Genomic DNA, 24,518 nt, shown 5'->3' on the forward strand with positions numbered 1-24,518 from the left:
ATGCACAGACACCATTTGGAGTGAGTTATCTTGACCAAGGACACTTCAACATGTGGGTTAGATGAGCCGGGGATTGAACCACCGACCTTCAGATTAGTGGACGATTCACTCTACCTCCTGAGCCACAGGATCTTATAACGGCCCATATGAAAAGGGGGAATTATTTCAGCATGAAAAACATGTCCTTTAAGTGACCATAGTAGAGAAACAAACAGGAAATGAGCAGGGTCACTGAAGTGGCTCTGTCTCAAAGGAGCAGTTTGAGGGCTCAGTATGCTGCCACAGGCTGTACTGTCGGTGTATTAGGCTACTTAAGATAAGATAAGATAATAATGTTTTAGTCCCATGATGGGGAAATTTACGGTGTGTTATCCACACTCTTCTCTTATAGTAGAGAGAAAAACTGCAGCACTAATGGGGTTACCTGCTGATCAACAGATCAGGGCTGAAATTTTGCCTCGAGATCAGTAGTTGCATTTTTTAATTATGAATGTTTTGTTGTGTGTGTGTGTGTGTGTGTGTGTGTGTGTGTGTGTGTGTGTGTGTGTGTGTGTGTGTGTGTGTGTGTGTGTGTGTGTGTGTGTGTGTGTTTGTGTTACTTGTTGAGTGGGAGGAGTGTTTTTTTTTTTTACCTCTGTCCCTGTGCACTGTGCACTGGAGGAGGTTCCCCCCACCCTCTCACCACTCCTCTGGTGCTCAGCGCTCACACACCTGAAGCGACAGAGAGGCAGTGGAGCTCAGAGCTGTGATGAAGGCAGCGCACAAAACTGCTTCTCCTGTGAAGCAATTGCAGGCTACGTCTGGAGAGCAAGTCATAAGGAAAATATCCAGAGGGAGGGGGGATGCGCGCATGTGACAGACACTGGACGTTTCCATTTATACCAGTCGAGCAGGGATTTGAATCTCTCCATCGGGAGCTGCGTTTTTAAAAATCACGGGCTGACTGGCATTTTCAAACACTGCCTCATCCGTCGCCTGCGGATCGTCACAGCACCATGCGAGCAGGAGAGACGCGCCCTGTGCCATGCTGAACAACTCTCCGACTCTCCTGCTGGCTCTCACCGCGGTGGCCGGACTTCTCCAGCGATGCCAAGGCTGGAGCGACGAAGATCTGCTCCTGCCACCCATCAACTCCTCCAACAGGTTCCTGGCCAACCTGGAGGTGGACGTGCGCTTCTCCAAGAGGTCTGTGGAGGAGAGCGAAGCCTCGTCCGACGCCTCCTCCTCATCCTCCTCCTCCTCCTCCCTGCAGTCGCTGTCCCAGTGCAACGTGAGCGTCCAGAGACTCCTGCCCACCTCGCTGGTTGCTCGGTGGGACAGCAGCTTCGGGTTCCAGTGTGATGTGCTCATCTACACCACCAACAACCACGGAAGGGCTTTTTTCTCCGCGGCTTTCAACAGGGCTCTCTCGCCCGTCGTCATCGAGCACCTTGGGGTCACCGGGGGTCAGCAGGAGTTGCGGCTGTGCGTGGGCTGCGGGCTGTCTAGGTACCGGAGGTTTGGCCAGGGCCGGGCGCGGGGCCAGCAGAGCGGGGATCAGGTCACTTTCTGCTGCGTGGATTTCAGCCTCGATGAGCTGAAGGGGGACAAAAGTTGGAGGCTGAACAGGAAGCCGATCGAGTCGACACTTGTGGCTTGTTTCATGACTTTGGTGATCATTGTGTGGAGTGTTGCTGCTCTCATATGGCCAGTCCCGATCATTGCAGGATTTCTGCCCAATGGGATGGAGCAGAGGAGACCCAGATAACTGAAATAATCTTTATCACCTGGTAATTAGCCTGTGCTGCCTATACGATAATTGTAGCCATTCAACTGTTCACCTGGATGAATGATGGTGATGATGATGATGCGGAGCCTTGGATAACTTTTTTGATCAAATGCTTTAGTTTTGGGTGTTCTTTAACCCCTTATAGCCCGCTTCATTAGGACAACCAAGGTAATGTATGACGGATTATAATAGCCAATAGTAATCTATACTGGGACCAACACCAATGTGTTTTTGTAGGCCTTCCTATAGCCTGGGTTCTGTCAAACTGTGCACACCTTTCTCTTCAAACAGTGTTTGTAGCCTATAGTTTTTAATCTTTCTAGAGAGTGTTTTGCCTTATCCCATGTGTAGGACTTTTTGCACTGGAAACTGAACTTTAAATTGTGATGTCTCATATTTAATCTACAGTAATGTTCATGGTAAATGTAGAAGTCTTTTTCCCCAACACATTCTTGAAAAATAGATGTTGTTTATGACTTACAGAGAGGCTTTCAATATTTATATTGTTAGATTTATAATGTCAGGTTCAATATACGTGCTTCTTTGTATTCATGTTCCAACGGTTTCAATAAAATTGATTATAGGTTGTATTTCAGTTCTCTATGACCTGTTCTCTGTAGCATAAATCAATTTGGATTTTTACTGTATTTCAAGTGAATGCAGCTTGTCATCCAAAGGGGAAGATTTTTGGAAAATCTGGAGGATTTTTAAGGTGCAAGATTTACCATTCATTTACGGCCATAACTCAGATTTGTCTGCTCCCTTCATTGTTGTCTTCGGTTAGATTGCTGCTGAGTAAACTGTGAACAAAATACATTAATCATATACATTTTATAAATGCATTTGCTCTTTTGAGTTGAATGGTATTATCAGTAAAATGTATTTAAACACAAAGTAATAGAACGAAATGAAAATGGCCCCTTTCAGGGTGTTAAATTATTGGAAGCAGTAATTTTAATAATAAGCAGTATTATTATCATAATGCAGGTCCAGGTGGTGCAACTCTGAATACTTTATGTACCCTACAGTTGAGTAGTTTAATATACAGAATTTAATGAAAATGCATCATAATTCAAGTGTGTTTAACTTTCAGGGAGAGGTTATCTCTCTGGTTAAAATTCTGGAGAAGTGGTCGGAGGTTTGTGTAAACATTACTACAACTGCAATAGAGCTTGAGGGTAAAGTGCAGATCATTTGGCATTTTCCGAGATTTTAACAGCTTGACTTCTCAGCAAATCTGTTTACGTCATGCTGAGACTTGTTTTACTTATTTGCCCTGAACTAGGAGCATTCAATATGCCTGCCAGGAAGAATCATTTGAAGAGGATCAATGTTTGTGTAAAAATAAAAATAAAAAGACCAGAGACTTCGAGTGTCTCCAGAGACCAGGCATATTTTTCCCTTGAATCTCTGCAATTAAAAAATACATTAGAAGAACATTACTTTAATTCTTAGGTTTCACTGTAATATTTATATTATATTAGTATGTACGTCTCTTTGTATTTATTGCATTTATTTAGCAGAATCACACTGACTTAAACTGAGATTTCAGTGTTAAATCATGGATGATATAACAATGGATGTATTGTGGTTTTAACACATGGATGAACTTTGTACCTGGCAAAATGGCCGACCTGACCACGCCTTTATATGACCAGGTGTGTCCTCGCTGCTGGCGCGCGCGCGCGCCCACACACACACACACACACACACACACACACACACACACAGGAAGTGGAAGAGTTGCCGTATGTCTCACCATTTAGGGAGTTGAGTCTCACGTAGAAACGACAGGAAAATGTGGCGCAGGAGTTTGGCAGTTTTGGACAAGAAAGCCTTGAAATAATGCGCAGATCTACATCGATTTCCACCTGGATCGAAGTCATAGAGTTAGCTGTTTGACAGCATGTCTTCATCAACAACCAGAGTCTCTCTACAGATCCTCTTCTCTTTTACTTTCATTGTCTTTACTGTATCAGGTAAGTCTACTCTTAATTTCGTTCATTTAAAAATATGACTTGTTCGTTTACGAGCTTTTTTTCTATGACTAATAGGCTGCCAGAGGAGACGCTCACTGTGACTATCAACTTATTGTTAACGAAGAAAGACGAGACTAATGTGCTTTTACTAAACTTTACCAACACCTCTCTTTATGTTCGTTTAATAAAGAGGAGACAGAAGAGTGTAGTGAGGAGCAACAGCCCGCAGCGATTGCTCTGTCTGTGTTTACAAAGAAGCGTTCAGGTAGACTTCAGGTCACGTTTAGATACATTCGGACACTTTAGATGGTTTACCAAGAAAACGTCCTAAAGGACTACTTTAAGTGTAACTTTAAAACCTGTTATGGATCTCTGTTATAATTCAATAAAGAAAATATGTTGCCTAGTAAAATATTTTAGAAACGCTGGACCTTCAAATACACCAAGAACCCCTACTTCACTAATTGACTGGTTAAGGTTACATGAACTGATGCCTGAACTGATAAAATTATGTGATCATTTAAAAGACAAACAAACATGAGTTGCTCTGTAACCTGACAGGGTGGCACAGAAATAGCACAAGTCATGATTTTATGGCACCTGGTAGCCTAGAAACGGCTTCACTTCAGAAAAATGTACCTTTAACCTTTAACAGTGATGCCATGTGAACCAGCTTGCTTTACAGCAATTTTGTTAACCTCATGACATTACACAATTTTTTTTTTTTCTTGTTAACACCGACCTCAGATCTGTTTCATTTAATTTTTTAATGTGGGCAAGGTTTGAAACGGTTTAAAAACATTTAATTGTCTGTACAGCTTTCATTGTTTTCTATTCATTTTGAAGAGAGTATTGGGCCCCAGTTGTTGAATAAATCTGTTAATCATGTCCGGATGTAATCTTTAAATTGATGCTGTCAGACCAAACACTTTCCGCAAAGCTGCATTCTTAATCATTCAATGTGTTTTTCATTAAATAATAAGGTAAAATCTTGTGTGAAATAAGTTTGACTAAAATGACAAAAAAATATTGGTTTCGGATCTACTAGACTGACTGAAATGTTCAATATAATCTGATGGCTAAAAAGTGTCAAAGACAAAGTGTATTCATTTACTGAAATAAGAACATATATAGTTATAGTTTTCTTTGGTTAAGATTCGACTAGAATACCCATACTAAGGTTGAATAATAAAATAGCTGACAAAATCAACCAGAAAGCTGTGAAATGTTGGTGAGGTGGAGGAGTATTTTAAGGAATATAAAGTACTATTCTTCAAATCACATTGAGGAATTGTAATTGTAAGCTGTTATTATTATGCTGTTCACTGTGTTGATTATCTGTTGGATGAGTGTATTGATTAGTCCTGTCAGAGTAAATGAAGTTTTTAGGCAGGATCATGGTAAGAACAAAACTGAAAGAAGAAGGGCTCTATGTAGGCTCACTGTGAGATTTTCCTGTTGTTTACTCAACAAAGACTCTTCATTCAAAAGCTTCACGGAGCCTGCCTGATGTGTTGTGTTAAATTAAAGGTTGCGTCCCCTTGTCCACACAGAACTTTTTTTAGATATAGAAAGAATGCAGTCTAAACCAGGATATGTAACACAATGGAGTCAAGCAGCATGTTAGGTGCTGAGCATGGCTGTGTTTGCTCAGCACAGGCCTGATTAGTCATGATGAGAAGTGAAGCCAAGCTGTCAGCATTAGTCATATCAACAGTGAGTGCCGGCATGTGTCTATCTTCCATTTTCTCTTTATCAAGTTGTTTTTCTTTCTGTGTTTTTTTATTTTTTATTCAGGTGTCAAGAAGCTGACCGTCACCCCTGACCGAGGCACCACCCTCAGCATCAGCAGTAGTCAGGTCAAAGGGTGCAAAGTGTGCACAGTTGCTGTACGCACACGACAATGTAGTACATCTGTGCTGTTAAAAGATAACGCTCCTGTCTCGTTGGAGTTTGAGTGCTCCCGACCTCAAGATGTTTTCAGCGTGGAGATTGTACGAATTATAGGTAAGAGGTTTTTCGTCTCTTCTGTGGTTATCTTGTAAAGAAATAAAATAATTTTATAGAGCTTATACGCATGGACTTATGTGAAAATGTCTTCTCAGAATGTAACACAAAGTCGTGCAACGGTCACATCATCCAGGCTGACTCCAACTCGCTTCCTTTGCTGGAATATAAGCGCAAGTTCACCTGGAACCTGAAAGCTTTTGGACCAAAAGCAATACAAATAGACTTCACCAAGACAGGTTTGACACAGGTTAATCTATCTGTGACCTGCCCAGACAGACACACCTATACACTCCAGGCCTTCGAGCATACAGGCAATGTGACTGTAGGGAAATACTGCAGGACAGGTACTATCACCAGTGCTCAGATACTGGATCAGGGGAGCTTTTCTGTGGAGGTCCCAGCAGGTCAGAAGCTACAAAATGTCCAGTTTGATGTGTCTGTCGGGGAGGAGATCAAGTGTAAGTATAGATTTTGGCGTCCTACTAAAATCATCTCTGTCACGTGTGTCAAAGATTGAATGATTTGACAGTTTGTGTTTTTTTCTCTTCTAGCTCTTGCCAAAATTAAACTGACTTTACCACAAGGGACGTCGTCTTCAGAGTTGTTCTCTCCAAACTACCCTGACAGTTTTCCTGACGACGACGTGATGGAGTGGTACTTTCAGGTCCCAGCCAAACAAACAGCATTTGTTCAGTTCTTGAACCTCACACAGCCACATTGTCTGAAGAAGAGGACTGCAGTGGAATACCACGGCAAAGGCAGAGTGGCGTTGGTGCGGAGTCTGACGGACACCCAGCCAACCCAGAATCAGGGGGACTTCTCCCTGATGCTGAGGAACTGCGAGATGGACAGGAGAAGAGCCAGTTCTCCTGGACTCTCCCTAAGCATCAAGGTGTCTGCTTCAAGAACAAATTCACCAGGTGTGTTTCTCATCATCTGCCCTTGATGATGCTCTTTGGTCTTGGTACCGTTGGGCTTTGGCAATACAAACAAAATCAAATATCACGATATTTTTCACCAAATACCTTGATTTCGATATAGCTATAATATTGTAGGGATGACTATTGGAGCTTTCACAAAATATTTACACAATGACTGTGTAGTAGAAGTTTCTCTGAAGAATCACAGACGACGAAGTGATGAATCTTTCTCTTTACTCATTACATGCTAGCACGGAGAAGGACACACGGTCGTTCTGCCAGGCAACAAACAGTTTCAGCTTTGATACTGTAATCCCCAGTGGTAATTTGAATAAGAATAGTACAGAACCCCCCAAGGAATAACCTTTACTGACCCCCTACTTGCTCATACACAGTCAGTTTTGCTACCAGGTGTCTTGTCTGATTTAACAAAATGCCTGAGGCTTAGGCGTTTACAGCAGTTAAGACACACATGACACAAAATCCCTCACACTGGTTTAAAAGTAATTTAACTGATGTTTAAAGCTGCACTAATCAATGCTTTTATATTAATAATGTATCAGATGAAGGCAATGTGAAAAGTGTAATTCCTTTTGACAACTCTTCAGTTCGTTTCAGCTCTTTTAGCATATTAGTGCCTTTTAGCTTGTTTTGGTTTTACAGCCCACAACTTGACTGTTTTCATTCACTCTCTCTTCTCTCATCTAGGCCACAGAACAACCAAAAAAGCTCTAAAACCCACCATATGCTACCTTTCCAGTACCAAATCACAAAGACAAAGTTAGCAAACAACTGGTAAATATAGTGGAGCATTTAGCAGCTAAAGTTACTGTTATAAACAAAGCTCAAAGGAGAGTATCAGAGTTAAATTAATCAGGTCATGCTAATGTTGCACTGGATGTGTATTGGCTATTATTTATCAGTTGAATGATATCTCAGTGTTGTTTTTTAAGCTTGTTCTCCTGGCAGATAATGTGTTATTGCTGCTGTAAATTAAAATAAGTGTTATTAACTAACTACAAGCAAGCATTACTTTAACTGTCAAATAATTTATTGATTTTTAAAAAAAAGTCAGATTTACATTAGCAGTTTGGTCTATTAGTCTCTCAGAAATTATGACAATTTACCAGTGCTGGGTGTCTTATGTTAAGATTTCTTACTTAATCTGATCAATCGCTATATAGCACAACATTATAAGTGTGTACATAAGTGTACATTTAGTGTTGATCAACTAGATCTATCAATGGATATTTTAGTGCTAATCTAAATCAAAGCCAAAGCTGCTTGGAGGATTATTTGGTTGGTATAAATGTTGCTGTTTAGATGATGAATGATGTTGCCTTTACATGTTGCAGCAGGCTTGTTCTTTGAATATACAGATCATCTCTATTACATGTTACAACAGGGGTGCATGTCCATTACTCTTGGGGGATTGATAACATTTCCGTTTTTTTGGACAACTTTTGTAAGGATGAGTAATGAAAAAGTGACTTAAGAAAGTGGGCTTCATATCTGAGCCCTCAGGTTAGGGGAGCTCTGAGATTGCCTCACTGCTGAGTCATTAATGACATCCACAGAACATTACAGGAAACCCTTCCTTTAGTGGGAATCACCCACTACTCTGTTAGTCAAATAAAGCTTAAAATCCCAGCTGAAAATTGATTTCAGCTGATTCACATGTGCCTGCGAGTCCATAAAAGAGTTACTCATGTCTTGCTACACTGTTTCCTATAGTGTCATGTAGTGTGGACCTGAGGGCACAGAGGGGTCTTTCACTTCACATTGAGAAGTTGAGACCGGCCTCTGACTGCGAGATGAAGATGAACTCTGTGGTGAAGGAGAGGATCACAGTGCCATCAGACAGTGTTACTCAGCTCTCTTTCCAGGACTGCTTCTCTGAAGACTTGCACATCACCACCATGAGAGTCATAGGTAAATCCTGATTTGACTCACCTAATGCTCAAAGGCTTTCTTTGGCATTAAAGATAAAGCTTACATTGCTTTGTTTCTTGACATTCAGAGATCAATATTCAAGATTTATAGTTTAATAATGTTGCCACTGAAATTGCGTATTTTTAGAGCTCCAAGTCTTGTTTAGAGACAGAATTTGAATGTCACAATCATTAGTTAGTGGACTTTGTAGATATTGGTATTCTAATATGGATACACACAACATACTTCTTAAATTAAAGAAGTAAGGTTCTTTAAAACTGCACCATAGATGAAGAATTTCTTTTTTCAGTAGAAAGTAACAGAACCAAACATGTTCAGTCTTTAATTAAAGCAAATAAGAACAGATTTGATGTCCATTAATTACAATAATAATATTGATAATACATTCAATTTGTGCTGCACTTTTCATTCACAGTGAATATCAAAGTAAAACATGGGAAACATTAATGTTACTAACCTCAGAGTTGTTTATTGGCTATTTTTGTATGTTTCAAATTGACTAACCATCATGAAATGACCTTTTTTATTTAAAGCTGAGGGAACTATCTGGTGGATAAATTTACATCCTCCAAATCTGAACACTTAAATAAAATGGCAGAGTGTAAATAGTGCACTATAGGAAAAAGGAAATGATTTTGACACAACCTGCTGTATGTTCTCTGTATTAATTTCATAAGGTGATAATATGTCAGTGTTGGGTTTATAGCTTGTTCCACTTATGCCAAGTGGCTGAAAAAAATCAATTAGTGTTGGAGGATTATGGCTCCTAATGAAGGCAGAAATTTTGACTCACTTTTAAAACTTGATATAATAGACCTCTATTAACATGTCACTCACATTCTCCCAGAATGTAGTCAACTTAAAGACTGCCCGAAGTCTCCAGTGTACCTCTCAGTGCCTTCACTGCCGAGCTGCCTTCCCGCCAATCTGAGCAGTGTGACCTGGGACCTCCGTCCTCCGGAGCACGGCACTGTGGAGCTGGCCTCTCCCAAAGTAGCCCTCAAACAGTCCCTACCTGGCCAGCCATGCAATGAGAGCATCATTAAACTGGCAGAAGATGATGGAACCACTATTGGACAGTTTTGCCCTCAGGGAGCCATTCAGAAGGTCCAAATCCACACTAACGTTTCAGTCACTGTGTTCAGAGCCGGGGGCAAAGCACTGACGCCGTCTTACAAGCCTGTGCTGACTGCCAGTTTGAAAAAAGAGATAACCGGTAACAAGAAGATTAAATTCAAGATGTGGTTTAAATCATAATTCCTGAACGATCCTTTTTCACTGATGTTTAATTTTCTTTTCTTTCAAACACAGAAAGGTACATATTCACCGTATCTCCAATGAAAGACACTCCTGTCCTTTTGGCTACTCCCGGTTGGCCGATTGGGATGAAGCCATACTCCACCGTCTCCTGGATTGTCAACGTTCCCTCGAAGATGGAGGCAAACCTCATGTTTGCCAACCTCAGTCAGCCCAAGTGCAGCAACCGCCACACCAACATCAGGGTGCAGCGAGTCGGCAGCGTGGAAGAGGACTACAGTCGCAGGGAGGACGAGGAGGCTGAGGGCGAGATCAGCGTCTCAGAGAGTTTCTACCTCAACATGTCCAACTGCATGCCTGAAAGAGGAGACTTCAGCGTCATCACCAAGATCACCCTCCAGAAGAGCCAGAGTGAGTATGAGAAGCTGGATTGTTTGGACTGGAAGATTTAATGGATAACACATGCTTTGTTGACTTTTGTTAAACCCCAAATATAACAGAAACATGTAAGAAATAAAACTATACTCCAGTCTCTTTACATGTCACGCTCAACTGCTAATCACTGAAAATATTAATAATTCCCAGTTTAAAACATATGTATCAAATAATGTTTGATGGTCTATTGACATAAATGAGATACTGTATGATAGCCCCACATCAGCACATTCAGTTGATTTTCTCAGCTTTTCTCAACATGATATATAAATAAAGTTATACTATAATTAAAACATGCTCAGTGTATCCACTGATGAATAAGCAGACTTCAGACAATTTTAAAACAGTAGTAAAAGCTTCTAACGTTGCCATTTTGAAGGGAATATAACTATCTTTTTCAATTATGCAGAGATCAATTTAGCAACATAGCGATTTAATGTTGTTTAAGACAGAAAATGTTAAATGAAACACTGTATCTGTTGTTTTCTCTCTCATGCAGACCTGCTTATGACCATCATCCTGTGTGTGGTCGCTGCTCTGTTGGTCATTTTTATCATTGTGCTGGTGGTGGTCCTTGTGGTGGTAAGGTGAGTACACCTGTTTTATTATTCAAGGTTTATTATTATTCTTCATATGTGTTTTTAACTCTTTGAAATTACTACTAAATTAATCATGGAATCACCAAAGAAAGAAACAGCAGCATCTTACAAACTTTGTCTCCAGCTCATTTTCTACCTTCACTTGAAATCCTCTCAAGGAGCTTTTATTAAGTGAATAACTGATTATTGGATACATTAAAAAGTAATTATCAAATTAAGAATCACATGAATAAATTGTGTAAAATGTGTAAGGGAACCAATCATCTGTGAATTAATTGAAGAAATCCTTAAAACTAAACTCATTATTATGAAATGTTGCTTCATCATCAGTTTTGTTGAATTTATTTATATTATATTATTTAAAATGGCACTTTCCCCAATAACACATAATTAACTTTACATTGTTACCCAAAAAAAATGAAGAGTGTTATTAAAGTGAATAAAAACAGAGTAAACTGTCATGACAGTAGTGTTGCCATTGCCTCGTCACTTTCTTGTAAATTGACCCTTTGCACGGTGCAGATTTAAACATTAACAGCTCAATTCTTATAAATTGCTTCAAAAGTAAGTGGGTGAGGAAAATACCAGAGCAGCAGACTGATTATAAATTGCACCTGAATTTATCCAGCTTTGACAAGTCGAGTCAAGTCTGCTGTGAAAAAAGAAGAAGCGAGAGCAGCAACAAAAAGGCAAAATCATCTGAATCAGCCAACTTTAGACTACTGTTAATGAGTAACCAATCATCTAATTAACCTGATCAATCTGTCAGCAGCATGGTCATGACAATTTTGATATGTAAATGTAATAAGTATTCAGAAAAAAAGTAAACATTAATAAAACTGAATTCCAATAAAACTGTTGCTAAAAACACTAGAGTTGAGTTTTAATATTTTCCTTTAACAGGTGATTATTCATTTGTATATTTTACTCATCTCATCAATGTGATTATATTTCATAATATCTCAATACATGTAATGCTTTTTGTAACTCTTTTTCTCTGCTGCCAAACAGGAAGAAGAAGAAGAAGCTGAATCAGCAGGTCTCCATCTACAATCCCAACGGCACCAGTTTCCTGCCAGGACAAAACGGCTTCCCTAAATCGCGCGAAGACAACGAGTCTCACGTGTATGCTGACATCGAGGACACGCTGGTCTACACGCACCTGCTGAGGAAGGGGGCAGAGATGGGCGTCTACGGAGAGTTCGACACATACCGGCCCTTCACGGGGCAAACAGACTCACAGAAGCCACTGTTCTCTAAAGACAGCGAAGTCGACAACGCAGACGTCGGGGTTTACCGGTCGTTTCGGTTGTCAGCTCAACAGGGTCCTCCGCTTCCTAACAGGCCTCCGAGCCACACCCAAACCGTGGTGGACAATGAGATTTACCAGACTGAGGACCCAAGCCAGGAGGAACTTCCTCTGAAGCTAGGGCTGCGGCTGGACCCAGAAGGAGGGAACTGAGTAGGAGATTGGATTGGCTCTCTTCTTATCACTTGACCTACTTGAACTTTGAGTTGTTGATTCCCTGGCATCTGTGTGATTACCTGCTGTTCAGCCTTGCAAGAAGCCTTATTTCTCCCTCTTGAGTTTTGCACCAAAGCCAGACCCACAAAATAACCCTGTTCAGACCTGCTTGCAGCTGTTACCTTGTTTCATCTGCGATGAGGCCGCTTTTGTCTGAAAACAGTACGTAATCATACCATTTATACCAGTTTAAGAGCTTAACTTAACTCTAACTTTTTCCTTTGAGAAAATGTATGTACTTCTGGACATTTTATGGATGCTTGTTGAGAAGCAAACCTGCGTGGTGTTTACATGCTTTTCAATCTTCCATTTTCATCATGAAACTGTTGAAAAGGGAGGACTCCACTGCTGTTGCAGCTCACTACACTTTTATAGCATCATCAGGACATGATGGCCTGATGACAGCTGGATTGCAGTGGATTGCAACAGCAGTGTGTGGGCACAGAGTCTTCCCTTTGTATTGTTTATCACTCTTGTTTTGCACCTGCTATGGATGCTTCTAGATGTCATTAAGCCAATAATGGTGCCTTACATAGATGCCATCACACTCCTAATGATACATCTTAAGGTCATAGATTATTATCAGTCATTTTGGTCCATGAGAAAGACAAATGTAGTGTTTTTGTTCATTCTTGGACCTCTACTTTTGGCAATTTCAAAAGTGATCTGCTGACTGTTTCAATGATTGTGTTTGTCTGTCATGATGAATGAGAGTCACAAGTCTGAGACCATATTATATTTGAAATATTTATTATGTTGAGGACCACAGACCACTTCTTCTGGACTACAAGGACACAGAACGAAAATCCTTATAATTTAGTGACATTAGTGCAGTCAGTGAGCAAAAAGTGACCAAAAATGTGCACCTTACAAAGGGTCTCAGTTTGTTGATAGACTGAATTTTGTTAATACGTAGATTTTAAAGGAGAGATTGTAAGTGAGCTATAATTTAAGTCCTCAAAATGTTTTTATGTGAGAACCGACTCACTGGTTCTGTGTGGAACAACAAACCACATCCTTACTCAGTTACATTCAACCAAAGCGTAGTTTTTGTTTTCATAAGATTTTGTACATATTCTGTTTAATGGAGTTACATAAAATAGCAACATAGCATATCAAAATATTTATACAGTGAATTGATTTTTTTTCAGAAAATCCATAGGTCTCATCTGAGGGGAAATTAGGTCAAAGGTTTACAATCAAACTCCTGAGAAAGACTGAATAATTTGTGTTTGTTTTGTAAAGCCATTTTACCTCCTGCAGTTCAGGAACTGAACAGCAGAGGGAGACAAAGTTCCCTTTCAAAGTTACCATAAATCCAGGCTAACTCCTCCTGATAAATAAGGTTTCCTGAGACAATTGGAGACCACTCTGAATGTTTTATTACAGCTCTGTAAAGTATGTCTATTTATGCTTTACAGTTTGACTCATTAACACTGTGATTTAAAGGGTCTGAGATGAGGACATTATGTCCACAAATGCTCAGCTGCTGACATCAGTGGATGTCCATCGTATCATGGAGACGTCTAAACATGTTGTTCTGATGTAACGTTTCCTTGTGTGTGACTAAACTATTTTAAAAGCCAATGCAGACTGATGGGAAAAGTGTGGGTGGGTGGTTGCAGATACAATGAGTGCACACATGTGTCTATAAAAGTAGGACCAGGAAACCTCTACAGGGTAAGATAATAAACTGTTTGGAAAATTGAAAAGGTTTTGTTTTCATGGAGGAGGATGTTAACCGTGTTTTCCCTCACACATCTTCCTCTCTAGACTGTCAACTTACATACATACCCCTTGCTACAATGAAATATATGTTACAAATCTGATTCCTGGGCTTATTCTTGGCCATAATGTTTATTATTTATTCAAATAAACTCCAAAAACATACCAATCATGTGCATGTGCTTTAATTAGCTACAGCCCAACCCACGTCCTCTGAACTGATTCTATTCAGGTGAATTAATTTGAGAGTCTGGTGAAATCACTGATACGAAGACAGCAACCTAAAAAAAGTTTGTTCGTTTATTATTATCAGTTGGAACAGCCTGTTCTTGTTTTATGAGTTGTTACATAAGCATTTTTTCCCTCTGATGACCACCAGATTCATATTATAACAGCTGAAGGGCAAGAACACAATGACAGAGTTGTAACTGCAGAGGCAGATTTATTAATGTAATATATTATAGAATATAAACAGCATAATTCAAGATTGCCACACAGTAAAAAGTAGTTTTTTATTGTGTTAAATAGCAGATGATATACTCATAACAAAGACAAGCCATCCAGTGCTGTTTACCTCGCTGCCTGTTATCTGTAATGTTTGAGCACATGAGTCTATTGAATCAGCATGAATGTAAAAGAACATCTGAACATCTCCCAGTGAGTTTAACTTATACAACCACAAGTCCCAAAGTCACTCGGATATGGATCAACATCTGAATGGCTTGGTCAAGAAAATGTGAGCTTAAGAAAGATGCAGCACATTATTTATTCTAATGCATTGCTGAATGTACCTGATAGCTGTCTTTTTTGCAAGCAGTGTTTATCTGCACAGATGGGTGTATATGTCAGAAAGAAGGCTTCAGACGATATTGAACTCACACACAGAAGCCTTTTCAGCTCGGCAGCTCTCATCAAACCACTTCCCATTGGCTGTAGTGGACAGGATGGCACAGTTGTGACTGCGCCCTCCATCTGGCTGCAGGGTGATCTCTGTCTCCCAGTTCTTGAAGCGCACACCGGACCCTGACTGGTCCACCCACTGGCCTTCGGTCACCATGTCATTGATGCCCAGCCAGATGTGCTCCTCTGGGCCGATGCTCTGGCGGACGTAGCTGTAGAGCTGGTCGTTCTCGTCTCCTGTCAGAGGAGTGCCCAGGGTGCCTCCCTTGGCGATGCAGTCATCGCTGGCTGCGTGGAAGTTCTTCTTCACTGGATTAGCCAGGAAACACTTGCCGAGGATCTTGGTTCCTTTCAGACACACTGAAGGGGAGTTTAGAGAAGTCAGCTCTTATCAGGTGTCATTGTTAATCTGGTATTTACAACATGATTTCCAGTCTGCCAACCTATCTTCACTTTTCCTTTTTACATAACATCATGTCAGCAGTGCAATCCTACTTTCTTCTCTTGAGATCAATGTTTGTGAGTCTGTTCAAAATATTTTCTTGGGAAAAAACTGAAGAAAAAAAAAATCAAAATTTTACTTATGAAACAATTTATTTGCAAGAACAATACCTGTTTGCAAAGCTTGCTGCTCTTTCAACAAATTCAGCTCCAGAATGATGTCATTGACCTGTTTCTTCAGTTCCTCAATTGCAGCATTGTTTGAAGAGTCTGTTAAATTATATAACATTTCAAAAAAAGTCAAAATATATTCAGAGACATAATTCTTCCTTCAAAAGTTATTCAGAGATTTAACAGCAAGGACACTGTCTTCATTTCAAATGTCAAGTGAATATCAAGTCCCACCTTTCTTGCCATTTCTTTTCTTTGGTGTTGTCTGCTGCTGTGTGCAGTGTGCCAGCAGAAGAAGACAAAACATCCAGAAAACCCTTCTCGCATCCATAATACTTTGGAGGGAAAAAATACTTAAAATCCACCGTAAATAAACCGTTTTAGTGCCGCACCACAAACGCTCCTCTCAGCTCTGAGTGCTGGCCAGAAACAGACTGTTAAGCTTTACACGCCCGCAGTGGCAGCAAAGTTGAACGAGGAAAACTTATCTGAGAGAGAACAAATGTTTTACAGATGTTTAACCGCCGTGTTGTGCTGTTTTTGAAACGATGAAGAGAGATGGATGGTGCGCAGGACTGTGCAGCATTTAACGGGGCTCAGACAAGCATGACTTGGTTTCCACATGTGTAAGGTCACCAGTGTATTCTGGGAGGGCTTATCTATGTGTGTGTGTGTGTATTTTGTCACAGTTCTTACACAAACAGTATTTGAATAATCCATATCTTTATCTAAAGTCAGCATCTGTTTTGTGCCACTTAAAAGCAACAACTTTTAAGTCATGAACAGTTTTATTTCAATCTTTCTTTATTTCTTGCGGATTAGATTTGAATTTAATCTTTAGTTTTTCATTCAAGGGTTTGCTGTGCCTCTGCTGAGGGGCTCCAACAGGCCAGAGGTTGCCTGTTTTTGGGCTATTTTCAGAGCAACATCTGGTTCTCCTCAATGCGCTGGAGGAGGTGCACTCGAGTTTTATATAATGAAGAAATACTGTTGTGAAATCAGTATTTGTTTAGATGTAGTTATTCCCATTAGACTAGTCTTCACCAGAGCTTCAGTGACCTCAGCCAGTGGACAAAAAGATGACGGGTCTCTGATGATTTCAGTGTTCTTACCAACTAGACACACCTCACAGCCAAATAATGTATAATGTATTAATAATGTTAATACAATAATCTCCAAACATGAGCAAACACACTCAGAATAGCTTTATGATTTCTCCTCATTATAATCAAAGACAAAACAGGATGTGGTTTTATCAATGTATTTGAAATCAAACATTGACAGAATAAATTAGCAATAAAGCAGGTATAATAATTAGTCTAATAAGATGACATTCGTTGAAAATAAAGTCATTTAAAATGTACAAAAGTTCAGGCAAAGGCAAAGGCAGCTTGTATACAGAAGTACATACAGAATAAGAATTCCCATTCATGGTGTTTGCTGACACTCGAGCCTCTGATTCAGAGCTCCAGTCAGTAAAGACAGTGCAAGAGTCACAATTCAATATTCACTTAAATGCATAGTTAGTTTAGTTTAGTGCTGTCAGTGCAAAACTGTTCCAGCCGAGACAACATCCCAGTGGCTTTCAACACTTTAAACCTTCCACAGAATAATGAAGATGTATGTAGTGTACAGCAGAGATGACACAGGAGAGCAGACAGCGCCACTTTGTCTGCAGCTCCAAGGAAGGCTGTTTTTAATTATGTGATGGTTCACACTGGTTTAGTGTAACTAACTAGTTTACTTGGTATTTTGGGGGTATTTTTCTACATAAATGCATTTTGTCCCTTGCTACCTCTTTTTAAAATCTTATCTTACTCTTCTGTTTACGCTTTTACAGTCTTGTTGCTTTAAACTCTCTTCATAATTCTCTCTTACTGCAGCTGCTGCGTTCATAATACAAATACAATCAGCTCGGTAGCCTAACGAGCTCAGTGCACATTTGTTCATTGCTCAGTGGACAGGAAGCACTTTAGATAAATACAAAGCCCTTTGCACTGTAGTCTTGCTGACACTCAAAGCAAAGCTCAGTATGTTTCAAACAGTGTGGCTCCCACAGTATGCTGGTACATCCACCTGGGTATATCTCCTATATAATTGATCACTTTTAGGATACTCTTTCACAGCGAAAGACAATCAAAAATACTGAAAAAATGTCAAAAATTCACAAGAACACACAAAGTTCACAAAACCACAAAATAAATACAACAAAATTAAGAAAAGAACACAATAAAAGACACATCCTTGAGGTAAAAAAACAAACATGCAGGAATAAATTAAGTGTGCTTCACGTGTTTGCAAAAAAAATAATGCAATGAGTCCTCTTCATCTTCTTTCCATGGTGAACTACCTGAAGCCTCTCCTGAGTGTTAGGCACCCTCCCTCCAGTCTACGTTGGACAAAGCACTGTAATGAGAGCAGAGAAGAATATTAGCAGAGCTGTGACTAATGAATGAGTATTCAGCACGAGGTGACATTGAAGGTGCAAATTACAGAGTGGGAGACAAAGATGAGGAAAAATGAAAGGAATCGATATGTGAAAATGATCATTAGAAACCTATTTTTCAGAAGTAGGTTTTGATGATTTAAAGGATAAATACTTGTAGGAAATTAGAAGTCAGTGTTATAAAACTAATAATTATACAACAGTGTCTTAAATAAAAACTGCAGGGTGAACAGAGCTCTAATTTAAGTGTGTCAGTGAGTGTAGACATTGACAATAATCAGCCGTGCTGCAACCAGCCACTGTGTCACTGTTTGGGGGAAATGGGAGAAGTGAGAAGGAGAGCGTCAGGGTCAAACTGCACTACAGCTCAGTGGCAGAAAGGAGGCGCCCTCTCATTGTGAGCAAAAAACATCAGGACAGTGTACATCACATGTGAATGTCTCACAAACCTCTCCATCCATTGCTCACACCAGAGCTAGCAGGTGTAAGGCAGCAATAAATTAGGCAGAGTAAAACAGTAAGAAACAGAAATGGAAACTCAAAAGAAAGAACTCAAAAGACGAATGAAAATCTTTTTGGCAGGAGACACTGAAGGAGCATACAGGCTGTTAAATGTACATTATAAGTATAGACTTCTACACGCATGTATCACTGCTTTAGCTTGATTTCCTCACACTTGTAGCTCAAACTTGTATGATGTGTGTGTTTTTTTAGTGAAAGTTTTCTGACTGCTGCATGCTAACACATTTCTTTTTGATGCATTTGACTATTTATCGACCTATTTGGTGTAACAGCTCAGGCCTAAACTCAAACTACAACCTTTTACATTATGTTTGTCACCATATCCAAATTTGTGTATAATTGTTTGTCATTCACATTTTCCAACAATATAACTTATAAATGCAATACTTAATTTTTTACAAATCTTTGTTTCTTTGAATGCACCAACATGGACTGTTTTTACAGCAGTGCCTGTTCACAAATGCAACAGCAAAGTACAGCAATGTGTAACTTGGCAAACTGGGATTATTTACCTAAGATTTTATATCAAACTGACATCAATGGAAGTAAATGTATCTAAATGACTGCAATATACAATGGAAATTGTCAAAAGTAATATAAAACATACATGATTTGTAGTTAATGGGCTGTAACATGAAAAACTACTGATGCAGTCCTTTAACTTTACTGTAGGTCATCAGTACAGTCACTATTGATCAGTCATTGACCCTTTTCAGTTTCTGTGAGGCATAGCTCACAATACCGCCAACATATCACGTCGCCTGTTTCTGCCGTGCGAGAAGAAGAAAAACTCACCTTTGAGAATATAGTCTGTTAAGAGACTGGGCACCTTGTCGCTGTCATCTCTCATTGCCTGTAGAACTGAAAGGCAGCAGAAAGAGAGAAGATAGAGAAGAGCTGTCAGTCAGTGGTGACGACTTGAACACAAGAGATCAGCCTTAATGGTATGGATGGAGAAACCTACTCTTGGTCAGGATCTGGAGGTCCTCTATCGATGGAGGATGTCCTTTCTTCTCGTAAGGGATGACCGTGGTTAAATACTGCTAGCCGTCAGAAAACAATGACAACGAGAGAGAATTTCAAAAGACAAAATATCAAAAGTGTGACGGAGATAAAATGCAATTATAACAGTCAGGGAAAAACAATATGGGCAACTTGACTTATTCTTTAATGTAATATCAGATTTTGTAAGTTGTTTTGAAAATGAAGATATGAGAGGATGAACGATGATGCTCCTAGTCAAGGGACAGAGTACTTTGTAAAGAAAGGAAACAAAAGAATAAAGTAAAGCTGCTAAGAGAGAGAAATAGAAAGTAACCTGTCTTTCACTGCACCCGCTCCCAAAAGTTTGCCGAAAGCTGTTCTGAATGACAGAAGAGAATCCCTCCACGCTGAAACGCTGCGGAGGAAGGGAGGAAAGCAGAGGAAACGTAAGATGAAAAAAGACCCAGAAAAATACCGACAGATCAGTTTGCAGAGGAACAGTGAAAAAGAAAGATCTGAAGATGTCACATGATTAGACTAAATCAATGACATTTCATAAAAGGAGAGAACTATAACAACACTCCTTAACAGGGTGCTAATATTTCTTTAAAGCAATGCTGTAAGAATAAAGCACTCACTGATCCGAGCGTCCTCTCTGCGAGACCCTGAGACGCCCCCCCTTTAAGCTTCTTCTTCTTCTTCAGCAGCTCCCGGTGCTCCTTCTGCCGGTTTTGTACGTCAATGAGCGCTGAGATGAAGCTGTTCTTCACCTCTTTCTCAAAGTCCAGCTCGTCCCTCAGAGCCAGCTGCTGCACTAGCTCCTCTGAAAACCTCCTGATGGCCGTCTCCGTCTCCTCCAGACGCTCGTTCAGCTCGGCCACGCTTAGGCTCCTCACCCCTGCACCGCACACACACACACACACACACACACACACACACACACACACACACACACACACACACACACACACACACACACACACACACACACACACACACACACAGTTATCTGATGCTGGAGGATGCCAGGCAGACCAATATGTGATATACAATAACATACTTCAATGCAATCATCTGCATTGTCTTCTACATCTCTGTATTGTTCTCTTCCTCCATACTTGGCATATGGCTTCATTTCGTGGCTTCCTACAGTCTGTTAGCAATAATGTGTCTTACATTACCTCAGTGTCAAAATATAGTTTAAAAGGATCTGAATTAACCATATTCTAAAATGAATTCTGTGTGTTATAAAATGCTTCCAGACCCACAAAGTTTCAAAGACTAGTGTCCCTAAATTTAGAATGCGTCATGTCAAAGAGAGATCATGAGAGTTCAGTGTGGAGCTGCAATGATTTGTTGATGAATTTATTAGTTGATTAACAGAAATGTAATCTGATTAACAAAATTATTTAGCAAACATTTTGATAATCGAAATATTATTTTTGTCATTTTTAAAGAGGACATATTCGTTTCCAGGTCTATGTTTTAATTTTGCGGCCTCTAGTGGTTAAAACGTTGGAAGACCAGCTTGGGACGCTACATAAACAAAGCAGCAGGATTTCGCTTGATTTTCTTGTTCTTTACTCTAAATGGAAAGTTCTCAATTTCATTCGTACATGTGAGCCACAATCACATCTGAAATATACGAGTGGACAACACAAACAACCTGTGGAACAACCTTAAATGAGGGTTACCAATGGATGTCCGCTGAGGAGGACGTAGTGGTAACATTGCAAACGAAGCATTCATATTTAACATAGACATCAAACATGATAACACAATGTCTTGCTACTTGCTGGTTCCAGCTTCTCAAATGTGAGGATTTGCTGCTTTTTTATATATCTGCGCACCAAATGTTTTTGTGTCTTTTGACTGTTGGTCAGACAAAAAAAAGACGTCACTTTGTGGCAAAGCATTAATGACATATGACAAGATTTTCCAATAACGTAAGCGGATTAGGTCAAGGACGTTTAAGAGAATGTATCATGATTTTGGTCCCAGTGGTGGCTGTTGTACCAGTGTTTTTGTATTGATAACATACTGCAGGAGAATGTATCAGTACGTATTATTGATTAATTGTCCTGTCCTGAGTCCTATCTGTCATACACTCACTGTCTTCAAAGAAGGGATTGGTTTCAGAGCGCTGAACATCCAAGGAAAGCATTGAGAGGTCCGACTGAGAGGGATTCTGCTGTGAATCCATGTCAGGAGAATCCTGCATCATCTCCTCAATCTCTTCGATGACCTACACAAAGCACCGACACACACACACACACACATATCAGATACACTCAAAAACATCCCAGTGAGGATAAGTAATCTACGCAGGATACATTTTAGCATTGTTAAGCTGCTGCTCTGCATTTTTACGACTGATGTTCTGTAACTGTGTCTGAGACAAACACCACTGAAGGTTGATGTATGTGCAACTTTACCTGCTCTGCGGTGAAAAGAGGCTCCTCAGCAAGACAAGAGACGATGATGGAGTGCATGTCCAGCTGCTCCCTCAGCTCCTCGTCATCTGACAGCTCCGTCGTGACATCACTCTTTCTCTGGCCAGGAACAGGGCAGGGGGAGGGAATTTAATCAAAAGGCTAAACCCTGGCACAATGAATATTTGAGATTTGTGAGATGAACAGTAGAGAGAGGGGGGTTAAAGGGAAAGTGGGACGGGGGGGAAGGGAGGGTTGGAATCACTCACTGGTTTCTCCCCCAGGTTGAACGTGGGGACATGTAGAGAGCGTGTTCGAGACTGTTTCCAATCCACAGGCATCACACGGCCATAGTTACTGGTTAAAGCATTCCAGATCCTATAAGGAAACAAGAAGTATTTTGTTTTATATGCATAGTTATACTGACAGTTGTCATCATTACACGCCAAATCTGTCTGAACCTATATTTGTAGACAAGGTACTAGCATATGACCAGATACCACAAAAAACTTTTAGAAGTCCACAAAAGCCCACAAGATCTACAAATGTATCAGTATCTGAAACATTTAAAGTTAAAAATGTCACTGATGATGAAATGTTTGTATCACAGAAGCCAAAAGCTGCAGGAACATGTTTATTTTTTCACTCTGAAACCCACTGTGTTGCTAACTTAATGCTTTAAATCACATCAGAAAAATCTCCCATCTGTTTGATGATAGTAACAAAAACATACTGAATAAGGTTGGGCAATAAAATGATATCAAAACTGCAACTCACAATTGCTTATGGTGAGGATTGTCTGTTTTCTCCATAATTGTCAAAATTAGAGCCTGACCAATATATATCGGTCAGCTGATATTCACAAATATATCAATATCGGCATATATGTTTTTTTTTTTGCTTTAAATTATACAAAGCCTACATATGTTTTCTGTTCTGTTTTATTATAGTTATTTATAATTAATAAATCTGCAATTAAGTTTACTGTTTCAGTGCATTGATGCAATTTTATACAATGAAGTTTATTGTAATACTTTAAAATATCACGTCTCCATTGCATTTTGTATGAGAACCACATTTCAGAGAGGCCCCCAAATATCCCAAATAGGTTGGGTCCTAGTCAAAATAGTGTTAACCTGCAGACATGGATCATCACCATTTCCCGGAGCTCAAGATGACGTCATGAAATTGCTTGTTTTGTCCACAACAGTCAAAAACTGAAATACTCAGTTAACGATGATAAAATAAATTAAAATGAAGAAAAAAATAAAACCATCTCATTGGAGGAGGCTGATCCATCAAATATGGGTGCAAAATTGTTGACAATAACTGACAGTTCAACATAATAATATTCACAAATATCAGCAGCAGAAGTAGCAGTACCCTTTAAAATCGATTAATATCGGTTTTAATGAGCCATTTAGGGGCAGATACCGATACTATACCGATACCAAACGTGTGAAGGCTGAATCTATGGAGAATTTATCATATATTTAGATTGTGTGTTATTTCCTTGGATTAAAGCTGTCCTGTGTTGTGTTGTTGTGGAGTAAACACGCTGTAGTAGTGTGTAGCTGTCATTGTAGCCTTCCTCTCATTACATCCTAAATACATCCTCTACCAGCAAATGTTAGTTTCCTCATAGGAACAGCTGAATGAAATGTCCTGCTGCAGATAAGATGTTTTTCTATGGGTTTTCTCTCGGCTCCACACATCGTGTATGACTTGTAAACATCTACAGGCCACAGACAGCAGCAGCACTCACTCGTCTCTCTCCAGCAATGAGTCCTCGGTCATCTCACTCACGGGAGCGATGCTTTCAGTCTTGGTGTTAAAATTTCGGAAACAAGCGGACAACTTCTCGTCGAAATCGTTCACCAGGTCCTCCATGGACCTAAAGGCACCGGTGTCCCCCGGGGAGAGACTGCTGTCGTGCAGCTCGGGGAGATCGTCATCATCATCATCATCATCACCCAGCAGCAGCCACGGTGCTGCTTCTTCCTCCAAGGCAGCGGCGGCCATCCGGCCTTTCTGCAGCAGCCGCTGGTCTGAAACCATGCTGAAACCATCTAAATGCGGCCAGTCGTCGTCGAAATGCGCTATCGGTGCCGCCATAGCCCGGAACAGCCTACTCGTCCCGGGTAAATGATGGGTGTGTGGTGGGGTTGGCAGGCCTCAGCATCCTCTCTGCCCGCCCGCCCGCTCGCTCACTTCCACAGCGGCTGCAGCGGGCCGACTAGTGGCTGCAACGTAACTGACCCGTACATCATGAAAGCATGGTGACACTCATTTACATTCAGTGCATGAGTGCATACATTAAATACAATGACACCCCGTGAAGCCCTTCGTTATTTCATCGGCCTGTTAAAAAGTATTTTTCTCTGACAAACTCTGATTGCAACACGTGTTTTTCTCATGAAACAGCGAGGAAAGACTAATGCAAACATAGAA

At 40.2% G+C, this 24,518-nt stretch overlaps 4 protein-coding genes across 4 annotated transcripts; 2 read left to right on the top strand and 2 right to left on the bottom strand.

Annotated features, from left to right (window-relative positions):
* The first annotated feature begins 962 nt into the window (after positions 1 to 962).
* Positions 963 to 1,825, top strand: LOC133983632 (transmembrane protein 158). The gene has a single exon (XM_062422779.1). It carries the CDS (start codon positions 1,025 to 1,027, stop codon positions 1,745 to 1,747), a length of 723 nt encoding a protein of 240 aa, XP_062278763.1. The 5' UTR covers positions 963 to 1,024; the 3' UTR covers positions 1,748 to 1,825.
* A 1,772-nt stretch (positions 1,826 to 3,597) lies between these two features.
* On the top strand, positions 3,598 to 12,669 carry cdcp1a (CUB domain containing protein 1a). Its single transcript, XM_062422777.1, has 9 exons — positions 3,598 to 3,747; positions 5,545 to 5,754; positions 5,853 to 6,215; positions 6,309 to 6,677; positions 8,412 to 8,609; positions 9,478 to 9,846; positions 9,942 to 10,298; positions 10,822 to 10,909; positions 11,933 to 12,669. The coding sequence occupies exons 1-9, from the start codon at positions 3,675 to 3,677 to the stop codon at positions 12,381 to 12,383; spliced, it is 2,478 nt and encodes an 825-aa protein (XP_062278761.1). The 5' UTR covers positions 3,598 to 3,674; the 3' UTR covers positions 12,384 to 12,669.
* Positions 12,670 to 14,471: 1,802 nt separating this feature from the next.
* clec3ba (C-type lectin domain family 3, member Ba) lies at positions 14,472 to 16,209 on the bottom strand. The gene is made up of 3 exons (XM_062422416.1): positions 15,918 to 16,209; positions 15,684 to 15,782; positions 14,472 to 15,431 (listed from the first exon to the last, which is right to left on the bottom strand). The coding sequence occupies exons 1-3, from the start codon at positions 16,012 to 16,014 to the stop codon at positions 15,031 to 15,033; spliced, it is 597 nt and encodes a 198-aa protein (XP_062278400.1). The 5' UTR covers positions 16,015 to 16,209; the 3' UTR covers positions 14,472 to 15,030.
* A 1,753-nt stretch (positions 16,210 to 17,962) lies between these two features.
* Positions 17,963 to 24,182, bottom strand: fez2a (fasciculation and elongation protein zeta 2a). The gene is made up of 9 exons (XM_062422417.1): positions 23,833 to 24,182; positions 22,337 to 22,445; positions 22,071 to 22,187; positions 21,748 to 21,880; positions 20,274 to 20,533; positions 19,970 to 20,050; positions 19,616 to 19,691; positions 19,447 to 19,512; positions 17,963 to 18,089 (listed from the first exon to the last, which is right to left on the bottom strand). The coding sequence occupies exons 1-9, from the start codon at positions 24,180 to 24,182 to the stop codon at positions 18,073 to 18,075; spliced, it is 1,209 nt and encodes a 402-aa protein (XP_062278401.1). The 3' UTR covers positions 17,963 to 18,072.
* Positions 24,183 to 24,518: the final 336 nt, after the last annotated feature.

Source organism: Scomber scombrus, chromosome 7 (assembly GCF_963691925.1).
Source record: "Scomber scombrus chromosome 7, fScoSco1.1, whole genome shotgun sequence".
In the NCBI taxonomy this organism is placed as follows: domain Eukaryota; kingdom Metazoa; phylum Chordata; class Actinopteri; order Scombriformes; family Scombridae; genus Scomber; species Scomber scombrus.

Bases quoted from the DNA above. Each gene is read 5' to 3' on its own strand.
- cdcp1a (XM_062422777.1), top strand. From the start codon at position 3,675: ATGTCTTCATCAACAACCAGAGTCTCTCTACAGATCCTCTTCTCTTTT. The intron at 5,755-5,852 runs GTAAGAGGTTTT...ATGTCTTCTCAG, and splicing joins GGAGATTGTACGAATTATAG to AATGTAACACAAAGTCGTGC. The intron at 10,910-11,932 runs GTGAGTACACCT...GCTGCCAAACAG, and splicing joins GTGGTCCTTGTGGTGGTAAG to GAAGAAGAAGAAGAAGCTGA.
- clec3ba (XM_062422416.1), bottom strand. From the start codon at position 16,014: ATGGATGCGAGAAGGGTTTTCTGGATGTTTTGTCTTCTTCTGCTGGCA. The intron at 15,783-15,917 runs GTGGGACTTGAT...ATAATTTAACAG, and splicing joins GAAAAGAAATGGCAAGAAAG to ACTCTTCAAACAATGCTGCA. The intron at 15,432-15,683 runs GTATTGTTCTTG...ACTCCCCTTCAG, and splicing joins GCAGCAAGCTTTGCAAACAG to TGTGTCTGAAAGGAACCAAG.
- LOC133983632 (XM_062422779.1), top strand. From the start codon at position 1,025: ATGCTGAACAACTCTCCGACTCTCCTGCTGGCTCTCACCGCGGTGGCC.
- fez2a (XM_062422417.1), bottom strand. From the start codon at position 24,182: ATGGCGGCACCGATAGCGCATTTCGACGACGACTGGCCGCATTTAGAT. The intron at 20,051-20,273 runs GTGAGTGCTTTA...CTTCCTCCGCAG, and splicing joins CAGAGAGGACGCTCGGATCA to CGTTTCAGCGTGGAGGGATT. The intron at 19,513-19,615 runs GTAGGTTTCTCC...GCTGCCTTTCAG, and splicing joins CCTCCAGATCCTGACCAAGA to TTCTACAGGCAATGAGAGAT.